Source organism: Dromaius novaehollandiae, chromosome 3 (genome assembly GCF_036370855.1).
Source record: "Dromaius novaehollandiae isolate bDroNov1 chromosome 3, bDroNov1.hap1, whole genome shotgun sequence".
Classification (NCBI taxonomy): domain Eukaryota; kingdom Metazoa; phylum Chordata; class Aves; order Casuariiformes; family Dromaiidae; genus Dromaius; species Dromaius novaehollandiae.
The window spans coordinates 27,493,396-27,505,878 of NC_088100.1; the positions used below are offsets into that span (position 1 = coordinate 27,493,396).

General features: G+C 36.9%; 1 protein-coding gene across 2 annotated transcripts in view; it reads right to left on the reverse strand.

The window, feature by feature from the left end:
* HMGCLL1 (3-hydroxy-3-methylglutaryl-CoA lyase like 1) overlaps positions 1-12,483 on the reverse strand; it is an 86,767-nt gene that overhangs the window by 35,749 nt on the left and 38,535 nt on the right. For both annotated transcript variants that reach the window (XR_010388230.1, XM_064508587.1), the window contains exons 6-7: positions 5,051-5,114; positions 324-512 (exon numbers count right to left, since the gene is read on the reverse strand). Coding sequence is in view for 1 of the 2 variants with exons in the window: in XM_064508587.1 (XP_064364657.1) it covers positions 324-512; positions 5,051-5,114 (253 nt within the window). In the remaining variant the exon portion in view is untranslated. The remainder of the gene's footprint in view (positions 1-323; positions 513-5,050; positions 5,115-12,483) is intronic.

Here is a 12,483-nt window from a genome sequence, read left to right on the forward strand (position 1 = left end):
ATGGCATTTAATCACCATCACTGTCTCTTAGTGTTTTTGTATGGAATTCAAGGTAATAGGTAGACAAGAATTCAGAACTGACAATTTCCAGTTTCACGCAGGGTTGCAGGAAGTGTTTTGACATTTTCTTGGCATAAGCAAAAGCTTGTAGCTTTTAGCTATACCTGTAGACAATCTGAAGCATAAGCAATACTTTCTGAAAGTCTGGTGAGTGCCTGTTTCCTATTCTGTTGATTTCCTTAAGGATGAGATTTTTTAAATTATGCATTTGAATTCAAGTAAGATTATTACTATCATATCTATAAAAGGAGGACCTGAGTTACCTGTATGGCTGTGAGGATATTGGCTAACGCCTGGCCATACGTGTCATGACAGTGAACAGCAAGAGCATTCAGAGGAATTTCTTTCATAACAGCTTCCAACATCCTTTTCATACTTCCAGGAGTTCCCACACCAATTGTGTCTCCCAGAGATACTTCATAACAGCCCAGATTGTAAAGCCGTTTAGACACCTGATTAGAAGCAGAGAAACACAAAGAGGTCAAGATGAAAGAGTGAAAAATGGGGTTCAGAACATACAGTAAAAATGTATAGCTGTTAATGTATTACAGGGTTTTGTCCCATTGAAGTGGACCTAGTATCAGAAATCCTCTATGTATTCTTCAAAACTGTCACCCACAACAACAACCCATAGACTCTCTTCTTGAAGCTTTTAGTTCTGCTTCCATACGTGGAATAACCAACTAAGCCAAATCCATCAACAGCTTGCTTTTCGACTCTCCCACAGAATGCAAAGAAGCAAGATTTTACACTATGGATTAAGTTTCTGTCAAGCCCTTTCCCAACATTTTCCTCTCTCTAGGCATTTTCCCACTGTTTGGTTTTCTCCATGTACTTTTCAGCTTACAAGTTGTACAGGGTAAAGACCTGCCCTTTTGTTTGCTTATTACATGGAGCCAAGCACTTGGCTGAACTAACACAATAAATAATTAACTAGAAGTCTGATTTCGCTTTCTCTTGGCACTGAAAACATCAATGAAAACTGAAGTTTTAACATGCTGTAGCTAGTATCAATTTTGTTTGCTTTTCATAACTCCAAATGTTAAAATACAAAAGAGCAAAACTGTAAAACAATAAACATTATAGTCCTTATGTCTTAAGATTTTTCTTAATACCAAAGAAAACCGTATACAAATGTTTCTTACTCTTCTACTGTAAGTAGAGCCCTAAATGTTTCTGGAATTATGGCTTTGAGGAGTTCTTTGTATGAATAAGGGATCTGAGGTCTGGTCCCATAATGTCTGTACGGAGAGAGACATACACTAGGAAGCACAAAATTATGTTTGCACTGAAAATACTGCTTTAGAAATTGAATATAGGAGCTTTCTATCTTAGCCTGTTGAATTTATTTGGAAAAGGTTTCAATTTATTTTCAGTTCCTGAGTATGTTTGTCCCCTTTAGCATCCCCCACTGTGTATCAACACTCCCAGAAGGAAACTCCAATGGCGTGGAATCCCAGTCTAGAAATCAACTGTTTAGAAATGAAAAAATATACTCTTTTTCCAGGACAACTTCAGTTGCCCTGCACTTTGCTGTTAAAGCAATTCCAAGACTTCATCAGTGGGATTGCTGTGAATATGTCTGAGGAAGCTGACAAAGCGCTGCACCAGCAGTCCCGGAAGTACTGGATTAATATTGCTGTTCACATAATTCAAAGAACAGCTGAAAAAGAACTTCAAGTAGTCTGAATTGCTCTGCTCAAAGCTTGCAAGTTCTATGACTCTTGCAAAAGTAGTAAAACTCTTTGTTCTTTAAAGTCAGAGAGTCCTGGATTCATACCACTGTAAATTCGATATATGCTTAAGAAAAGAACATTCACCAAGATTCCCTCTTGCACCATATTTTTATATCATCAACACACGGCAGGTGTTTAAACTGGACTACTGCTGTAGGAAAAAAATGGATCATCTGCAGTTAGTGGCGGATTACCTCTAGATAACCCCCAAACTTTTGTTTAATATCAGGGTGAAAGCAGCAGACTGTATCTTTTTTTCTAGATGTTCTTTTTTTATTCTTGATTCAAGGTATTTCTAGCTGAGTATCTTAGTGATGACTAGGAGACTACGTAAATGGCTAGAAATCATGTCAGATTCACTTCTTTTGAGTGTTCAGTCTGTGGGTCTTTCAGCTTTTGGAAAATCAAGCCCTGAAAGGTCTTGATAGAGACTGGTAACAAGCTGAGCATCATCACTGACTTTTCATGATCTAAACTTAAATTGACCCCTAAAAAGCAGAGATATACATTTAATTCCAAGAAGAATGTGCATGTTTGAAAGCTGAATGATAGTTTTTCGTATTGGACTTGCTATCCTACTGTCCTATCCTTTCTATCTTATCTTAGGAGAAGGCTCATTAGTTGTAGTTTTGTAAGTGTTCAATATGGATTTTGGGGAGGAGAGTGGGGGAGAAGAGAACACATTGTTTTGTCAGTTTAATCAGAACATGATGATGAGGCTGCAGCTTTGTTAATAGAAAATGATTGTGCTCTGCACTCACTGCTCAACAGTTTTACTATGCATGAGTCTTGTGCTGCTCCTCATGGGAGTACTGCCCTGATGCCAGGCACTGACCAAAATGTGAGCTGCTGATCCAGAACCACAACCCCTTAAGCATGTGAACAATCCTATTGCTGGAAAGAAAATCTAAAACTACCCTCTTAAATTGAATAGAAGCAGGTCACATTCCAGTTACAGATGTTTTTTTAAGTGAATAACAGCATAAAAACACACTGCAATCCTTGTGGTGTAAGGGAAACTTTGTAATAATCTAATTAATATTGAAACAAAAATACATACATTTTCTGTGGCCTGATCAGCGAGGGGAAATTACTGAAAGCTGGACAATATTTGTATGAATTCACTGATCTAGGTTAAAGGGGAACCAAGGAAAGAAAGAAGCAGGCAGAGAGGCAACAGCTCCAGAGAAAAACGACCGAGTATGTGCCTGGAAGATAATGGGCAACACAGTTGGCTTCAAGGATGTTACCTTGTGTTTCCAACAACTTTCAAGCCTTATTTGCCTAAGGTTAAAACTAACAAATTGGAGGATTATAAGTGGTTAAAAAGTGACTCCATTTCAGGAAGCGGGGTGATAAAATAGGGCTATGTAGCAGTTTATTTTATAGGATGAGAGAAGAACCAGATGGATGTGCTAGATGGATTCTACAAGTCTGACAGCATCTGAAGTTTAGACCCATTAGATCGCTATGCATAAAAAGGTTATGTATCTAGTAAGCCAGAAATGCCCGTAGTTTGGTTTGTGATCCATCTCTCCTAATTACTTTTGCTCCAGGTAAAAAAGCTTTTGCTTAAAAAAAATCTGGTCACTGTCACTGATCCTGGAAGAAACAGTATAAACCTAAGTCATAGCTGCTGATTGCAACACATAGTCAAGGGAGTGATGTGCTCCCATCCTGAGAAAGATGATGACCGGTGAGGTAGCTCTCTGACAGGGTTTAGCAGCACAGCCAGTAATTTTGATAATCCTGATTCAGCAAAGAATGAGTGCATGTGTTTATGTAAAACCCATTAACAGCTAATCAGATGCTTCTAGATAAGCATCAATGCTTGCTGAATCAGGGCCTGAATTAATAACTTAATGAGGTACATTTTATTTTTTAAGCACATACAGAATGGTGTACAGGTATAAAGGAAAAAACTTACTGGGATGAACACAGAAAATCAAACATCTGTGTGAGTAAAAGTTTGCAGGTTTGGAACACGAAATAGCTCTCCCACTGTCAAACTGAAAGGGAGCTCTTCTGTGCAAGGAAAGTAGTTAGTTTTAAAAAATGAGCAACACATGGAAAGAAGCCTGTTGGGGAACACGATATTGCAGTAAGCAATTTACCAACAGCACAGCTGAATCTGTCATCACTGCTCTAACTAAAGCTGTGTCACTTCTAACTTTCACTTCATATTAAAACCAATTTATTTAGAAATACTGAATACCTTCCAATTTAGCTATTTTTTCAAAGAGTGAGAGCATACGTGGCTGCCGTGGGAGCAGCACTATCACAAGTTCCATCTGGAATGTAAACTAGAAGAAGATGCAGGACAGGACCTGAAAGCCACACACACAGAACACAAGATATAAGACAAATACTGACTAACAGCTACAGAACAAAAAGAATGGTTTGGAGATTCTGCTATGTTGCCAAAAATAGGTAATTAAGAGTAACAGGCACAGTGGAAGAGAAGGCAAGCCCTTCTCCAGGAGGAAAGTCAGCATGTCTTCCACTGTGCCTCTGGAATTCTCTCCTCACTTTCATGTCCACTGCCCATTTTGCCCTCTTTGCCTTCCTGCAAAATATGATAGCTGTGTTTCACTCTCCTGCCTTTTTAGGCACTCATCTCTTTTTCTGCTGGAGAGAAAGGCTGGACAAAACGTCTCCTTCCTTCTCCTTTATCTTACTTGGAAAAGGGCGCTGGGAGGGAAGATGCGCCTTATTCCATCATACGAGTATAGTAAGGTAAGTAGCAGGAAATGATGTTGTGGACGAGTTTTGGTTCATGCCTTAATCACATGATGCTAGTACATCATGTGCCAGAAACACAGTGTTTTAGTAGTGGCACCACGGATGGACAGTGAGCAGTATGCTCATGCCAGCACACAACAGATTTAACAGCATGTTCCATTTGCAGGAGGTTGTGCTGGAAATCATCTCATGCAACACTGTCCACTGACACATGTGCTTGAGTCTATTTCCTTAAGCATTTCCTTGCCATCTTGCTGAAGGAAACAGCACATTTTTTTTCTCAAGGTTGATTATAATAAAAGCACATTATTTTCCCTAAACTTGACTGGATATGGTTTAAAAAAATAGTGAGGTTATGCAACCAGTTTTAGAGTAAACTAAGTGTTGTGTTTGTTTCCCTTAAATTTTATTCATTAAAGATTTTTTTAGGATTAAGTAGAGAAAATAACTTAGGCACATTTTAAAAGGTATATTTTTATCATTAAAAAGACAAGCCAGAAGTGCATTCTTACTTCTGCCACTTTAGCTGGTGTAATGTTTCCTTCATATGGGCATCCCAGTGCACATGACACATACCTACAATAAAAAGAACAACACACAAAGATACTTTTGTTTTATATAGGCTTATCTATATTGGTCCATGTTACATTCAAAAAAAGGTTACTTTAAATATAACTTTGAATATTTAAGTGGGTCAATGTAGAATAGATTTGAATGAAAAGTTAAAATTGCATCAGATGAAAATAGCAGATTTCTCTTTTTTTTAAATCACAGATCACAGTTTTATAGCTTTATTTACGATCAACGTATGTCACAAATTGTAAAGGATTGGCAGTGCAGCCAAGTTAATGCTGCTGGAGGAAAATTCAATTTTTCCTGGTATTTCCTTTTTAAATTGTAAGAACCAGCTCAAGGTTTTTCTTGCCTGGCCCACACAGGGTATTCAGAGGAAGTAAGATATCATTTACTTCCTTCTGCCAGCTACCTGATAGATAGCAACATAAGGACACAAGCAACTTATAACAGCCCTGCTACTGTATAAGTAGAATTGTGGTGAATGGAGTAGCTCTAATCCTACCCCACTGAATTTCTCTGTTGGCACTTCTATCCCAGCACCCCAGAAAAATGATAATTCCATTGCTAGCTGTAGCTTAGGTATGGCTTCGGACAAGAGGAAACTGAGAAACCAGACTGTGTCTCTCAGCAGCTATCTGCCCCACAAAGCGCAAAAAGTGCCACAACTGAGCTTTCACTGATCAGTCTTAACAGCTTGTTAATGCAGAATTTGGTTTAAATTTCTTTTTTTAATGATAATTAAAAGCCATGAAATTCCAATTAAACTTTTAATTATTTATCTTAAATTGATTAGGAATAGGATTAAACTAACCAGAAACAGGCCTTCAAAATCAAAATAAGTGTGGCTGTAGAGGGATTTACAGCAGATTCAGAGGCACGCAGAGCCCCAGTCCCAATGGGAGGTTGCTCAACCGCTTAATAGGAGAACAAGAGTCTTCATCAATTCCCCATCACTCCCCTTCCATCAACACTGAGGAGTAAAATGTAAAATTATACACTGTATAATGCAAACTGGATTGAATGGATGCCAGTTTGCATGTAGTCAAGATCCATAGGGTAAAGGATGTATTGTTTATTTGCAGTTGAAGAAGAAATTGATTGATAGAATGTGAAATCAGGATGAGTAACAGGCAAAAACAAATTGTGAAAAAATTATCAGCATTTTAACATGTAGAACATATTCCATTCCAATAGGCGAAGGTATGGTGTTGCACAGTGGAACTAGCAGTAAGAAAGAAGCAGCCCATGAACCTAAAAAGAGTCTGATTAGCCCTGACAAAGAAATGGAAATGAATTTTGTTTCCACAAAAGTGGTCAGGTCCATTACATCCTGCTCATAATTCTAGTACAGATGCCTAGTAGGCAAGATTCCAATTATCTGTATGTTATTACAAAAACCAGGTTTTCAAAACTTGGCCATAGACTTCATCAAATACCTCCCCTCCCCCCAATTTAGATGTCACTATTTAAGTTTCAAAATTCTGAATTTACCTATCTACACTAAAAAGTAGTTACTTTCAACAGTAAAAACACTGCCTTGCTTTTCAGTGACACATACTCAAAAACAGCTCAAGATAATTTCCATATGTTTTACATGCATACACACAGATTTTCAAATGAAACTAAGCATGAAAAATCTCAGACCCAAAAGGATTATTTTTTCATACTATGGTACCTAGAGTTACAGAACACAAAGACTTTTACTGAAACTGTTTTGCAACATAAGCCACAACACTCATTATGAAGTGAGCAACAGTACTAAACACAAAGAAAGTAAATACAAAATATCCAATGTATGTTTATACATGTTCCCTCTAATTAGCTAAATCTTACATGTTCCTAACAGCTATATATATTATTAACAAGAAGACCTGCATTTGGTAGTGATAATGTGGCATGAATGACATCTGGAATGGAGTAGAGCAAACAAAAGTAAAAGCACACCAAAAGGTATCTAGAGAACAAGGAAATACTCCCTGTAGTTCACACTAGCAAGCAGAAACCCGCCTGAGCTCACATAATTCAGCTGGGCCTGCTGGGGTATGAAAGTATGTGATGACCTGAGGAATCTGTCTACTACAGTGCATAAATCTGTTTGAGATTATGAGCTCTCTGCATGCTTATACCATTGTGTTTAGGCTAAAATTTTAAACAAGGAAAATATGGCAGATATAATCTATCTGGACACTGATATTCAATATTAAACTGGAGAAAATAGGATTACTAAAAGAATTAGACAGGTAAGAAGCTTCCTAACAGAGAGAAAATGAAGTCCTGTAGAGAATGAAAAAAGAAACCCTTTTTAGTAGAGTTTTTCAAGAATGAGTTTGGTACAATTTTTATTTAATCTTTTCATGTAATGAAGTGCAATAAAAAGTAGAAGCATGATTAGAACATTAAATACAGTGGCATTGTACAAAAAAGTACTCTGATTCCATGAAGAAAGGACAGAAGCAATAGAAATGGGACTCAGTTGATAGCAATGACTAAGAAAGTGAAATGCTTAAAATGAGGCTGTAAAAGAGTCAAATACACTCCAAACATACATCAGGAGAAGCATTTTCAGTAAAGATTATAAAATATGAATACTATTTGACAAGATCTTGTTATGTTCTCATTTGAACATAACATTTGAACATTGAAATAAGAGATACAATTTGAGTCATTCATAGAAAAAGTAATACAAGTTGGAACAGATGCAGAGAAGGGCTGGTACAGCTGGCAGGGGTATGGAGAGCCTATCATAAAAAAGCAGAAAATATGTGTGTCTACATGAATGAGGGATGATAATCAACTATCTGCTCTGAGCATCTGCCAAGACATCTAGACTCAAGGCAGCTCTGGGTGGAATGCTTTGTAATTGCATTTGTGCAGTTTCAAATTAATACGTTTCAGTGAGAGGAGATAGGTTTCAATAGAAAGGTAGATCTGTTATCTACAGATACATTTGGTAGTTACATTTTCTCTGTAGTGTTTGAAATAAGCCATAAGGCATAAAAAGAGGAAAGAAACCAGCCAAAGCAGAGCCCCAGGACCACCATTTACGCCCCTCCAACATGGGAGATGACTCCAAAGAACATGCTGAAGGAATGCTTAGAAAGAAGAAAATCAAGAAGACAGAGCCACATAAGGCAATACAGGATAAAAGTTTAAAGACGACCCTGGTCAACTGCAGCAAACACTACTGACAAGTCAAGAAGAATGAGGATAGACTACTGTTTCTGAGATCTTGTCATTGGGGAGCTTGGTGAGAGCTGTTGCAGTTGCAAGCAAGGAACAGAAGCCAAAGTGTAGGAGTTATAGGAGGGAATCACAGAAGACGGTCTCCAGACAGTAATTATAAACAGCGCCTTCAATGAGCTTAGGAATGAAGAAGAGATAGATGATGAGATACAAGATGAAGAAATGCGTGGGGTCAAAGGTGAAATTTTTAAGAGACAAATGCTTGCTTATATTGCAATGGAAAAGAGCCAGAGGATAGTGAGAGGTTAAGAAAGAGAATAAGGGAGGGAAGAAATAAGAGGGAGAGCAGAATTTGGGGTCACTGGGGCAAGTGGAAGGGGTACAGACAGAAAGTAGACAAGAAACTTCTGCTGCTCTGACAGTGGAGGAGAAAAAGGAGGAAGGATTACAGAGGGAGAGAGAACAAAACGACAGAAGGAAGATCATATTATATCTATTTTTCCTTAGGAGAAATGAGCAAGATCCTGTGTGAAGAAAAGAAGCAGAGGGAAAGAGAGAGAAGAGTTTGAGCAATGAGTTACAGAGGCAACTGGGATTCAATTTTGGGATTCAATTAAGTTGGAGAATACAGCTGTTTTCTAAAAAGATGGCAGGACTGAAAGAAAAAAGAATTTGTAATGAAAAAGGCTGTCCTGGTCTCAAGATATTCACCAGAGACACTCCACAGTATGAGAGCAGAAGCAAATTTCTGGGAGTTCACAAAGCAGACTTTGCAATGGAAGTGTTTAATTCTAAGTATGTGCTTAAATCTTTGCTGAATCAAGGCCAGAGTTTTTAGTAGCTTAACCACAACTTTAGCATACAATTGAGAAAAGAGCCCATGCAACCAGAGGTGAAAAGAAGGACCTGTAATATGTGAAGGCTGCAGTATAAAGCTGCTCTAGGAAAACACAGGTAGAAGCTCTTTTTCTCAATCAGGTTCTGTGAAATCAGAATTACTCCCCGTAGTAAAAAAGTGATAAAAAGAAGTTCTCTGCTTGTTTCATCAGGCAGAGCTTACCCAGACTCTTGCCTGTTCTCCAGATTTCATTGCAGGTGAGTATTTCAGTCGTCTCATAAGTTGTTGTTTTTTATGCATATAGCAACAGTAAAAAATAAAAAAATAAAGCCCAACAACTTTACTGTATAATATTTTGGACAAAAATGCTGAACAGTCTCTAGGGATGGGGAGGAGAAGGAAGAGAGTTTTTAATTTTTTCCAATAAGCCAAAACCAAATTGCAATGTTCCACAAATAGTATAGACCGTATATGGTCCCCAAGATCAAGGTCACTAGGAATGGTGATAATCACCACACCAGCCCAAAGACTGTGAAGTGCAGGATAAAAAACCACAAAGAGGGTAAAAGAGCAAACTTTTCATAACCGAAGTATGTTAAAAGCAAAATGAATCCAGGCACAAACTGAACTCCATGTTGTAATCAGCCCTTTGTCAGCTTGTTTCAGCAAGACTTCCAGAGCCAGATCCACAGCTGCTACCACAGCTGGAAGCATGGAGCCTCCTGAGAAGCCAGTTGCAGACTCAGATGCTGCTGTTTCCTGTTTATTATTATAGTGTAAGTTCGCATATAATTTACCATGTTCACTGCAGATGTATTTATTTTTATTGGATGTTCGTGCTAAAATGTATACGCCGATCATTTGGTGAATTCATAATATTAAGGTTGATATATTCTGTCTCTTTGCAGAGGAAGCCATTTGTTAGAAACAGGCAATCTTTACTGTAAGGAGAGGGAAAATAGAAAGAAGAAGGGAGGGAAAGGAGATTCTTCCAGAAACAGAATCTCCAAGCCAAGTCCAAAACGGGTAAATAAGGCCAGCATTTTTTTTCCAGGAGAAAAGTAAAAAAACCTCTCCTTTTATTTAGTACTTATTTATAAACAACAGACATGCTATTCAAAGTGAAAACCTATGATAATAATGTTCGTTATTACTTTTTGAGTGCCCAGAAACACCGTTACAGTTTGTGTAAAGCAATGGAAAACATAACTTTCGGCTTAAAAACAGAGCAAAACTATCACTATAACGAAGGGCCACTTAACCACTTCAGATTTAGTATATCTGATTATCTGTGCACCAGTCAATAACATACCAGCCGACATACTGTATTGTTATCTTATAATTTGATACTAACATTTACAGTCTCATTTTACATTATTCTTCTGAAGAAACAGAAATCATTTTGAATTTCCTCAGGTGTCACATATTAAAAAACAAAAGCCACCTCCCCCTTTGGCCCACCAGTATCACTTTCTACCTTTCTGAAGACACAAAAAAATGTGTGAAAGGTGGTATAAAGTGATTCCTAAGGAAAAGCTCTCCTCCTGCATAGTGTAATCATCCAGTAAGATAGAGCTAGTATAATGGCTCCTACATCTTTTTCTTAACCTGTCCCCAGTACAGAGAAATACACAAAATCCCCACATCCTAGCAATCTCTGGATTCTCAAGCTGTGCCAGGGGACTGCGAGCAGCTGGCTTAATACAGTGTAAGCACAAAGACTTGTTTACCACATACACACTAAAATGTGTTGCTTCCAACTAAAGGCTCATCTACATTGTGGTGTTTGCAAAGCCTCAAATTTAGGCTGACTTATAGTGACATGAAGGTGTTAGCTGGTTTTAGTAAATACCTGAAGTGGTAATAACAGTGTAAACACCCTGCTATCAATATAACTGTGACTATACTAAAGAACTATGTAATGTAGTCAAAAGAGGGGAGTTTAAAGCAATAACAAAAAAGTGTACTCCAGCCCTAAGTATTCCAGGATGCCAGAAAATAATTGAGTTCAAAGTTTCTGTCTGTATTTTTAAAATACATGCAGCTTTGAACTGCATTGATTTGTGCAAGACTGCATTGTTGGAGTTTATTTCATGGTACTTCTAATTAGGTATATAAAAGACAGTATTATAAGGCCAGCCAAATGTCTTGTATTAAAGAAGTTAATATGAAATGTAATAAAAGGAAAAGGGGCATTATTAAACTGAATTATAAAAATCAGATTATCTTGATAGTCAGTATTTTCTGGAAATATTCAAATTAAATACCTGATTATTCATTTCCAGAATTATTTGTTATAAAGTATATTAAAATCAATGTGTTCCCCAAAATGCATTTTTTCAAAATAAATCAAAATATCACTAACAGATTCAAGAAAATCAAATTGATTTTTTTTAAATTTGTATTATTTTGCATCTTACCTTGTCCATTATCACAGAAATAAAATAACAATTCTTTCCTATAATCAACAAGGAAATGTATCTGTAGTAACTTGTAACTTGTAACCTTTATTATAACGTAATATAAAAAGTATCAGTTGTGGTATTTAAAGACATTAAATAATACTGCAAAACAATAATCAGTGAGGTACCTGTCATAGCAAATATTATTCTCGTATCTCAAGTATATTAACTAATATTCATTTTATAAAAAGACAAATATAAGCTAAATATTAATATGTTTCAATATTCTTTTATGTATTGTGAATTTCATCATACTGTTCATTCTTAAAAGTTATAGGTCTACAAAGATATTTTAAAGTAATTACATACATCAATTTAGAATTAATGTATGATTACATGTGCTCTAATTTATGAAGCAGCAGCTTCTTAAAGAAAGGCCTTTAGAGTTAAAATAGTTATTTTACAGCAAACATTTCTATCTGTTTTTCTAACACTGAACCTCTAAACATTTGCATGCACACTCACATTTGCACATGCAAATAGTCCAGCCGCTCTCAGAAGGGCTATTCACACAAAACCTTTTCAGGATTGGGACATAAGTATGTAAGATGGTTTTTAAAAGATGGTCACAAGGAGATGCTTTTTTGGTGCAGAAAAAAAACCCAATTTTCAGCTTTTATATTCCCAGTAAATTTGCATTAGGACTACAACTGTCATATACAGAACTGACTGTTTCAGCGGAAGTTAGTCTGAGGCTATTTCACTGTAACAGGACACAAGGCATGTGCTGAAGTTCCTTTTGTGGGAAAACAGGGACAGAGGACTCCTTACTTCACGCCAACCCAAGGAACTTGTTCTTCTATTGTAGTAATTGCAATTTATTTCTATGTCTTTAAATTCTGGAATACATTCACTTGGAGCAATCTAGCTTAACTAGAATGTATTT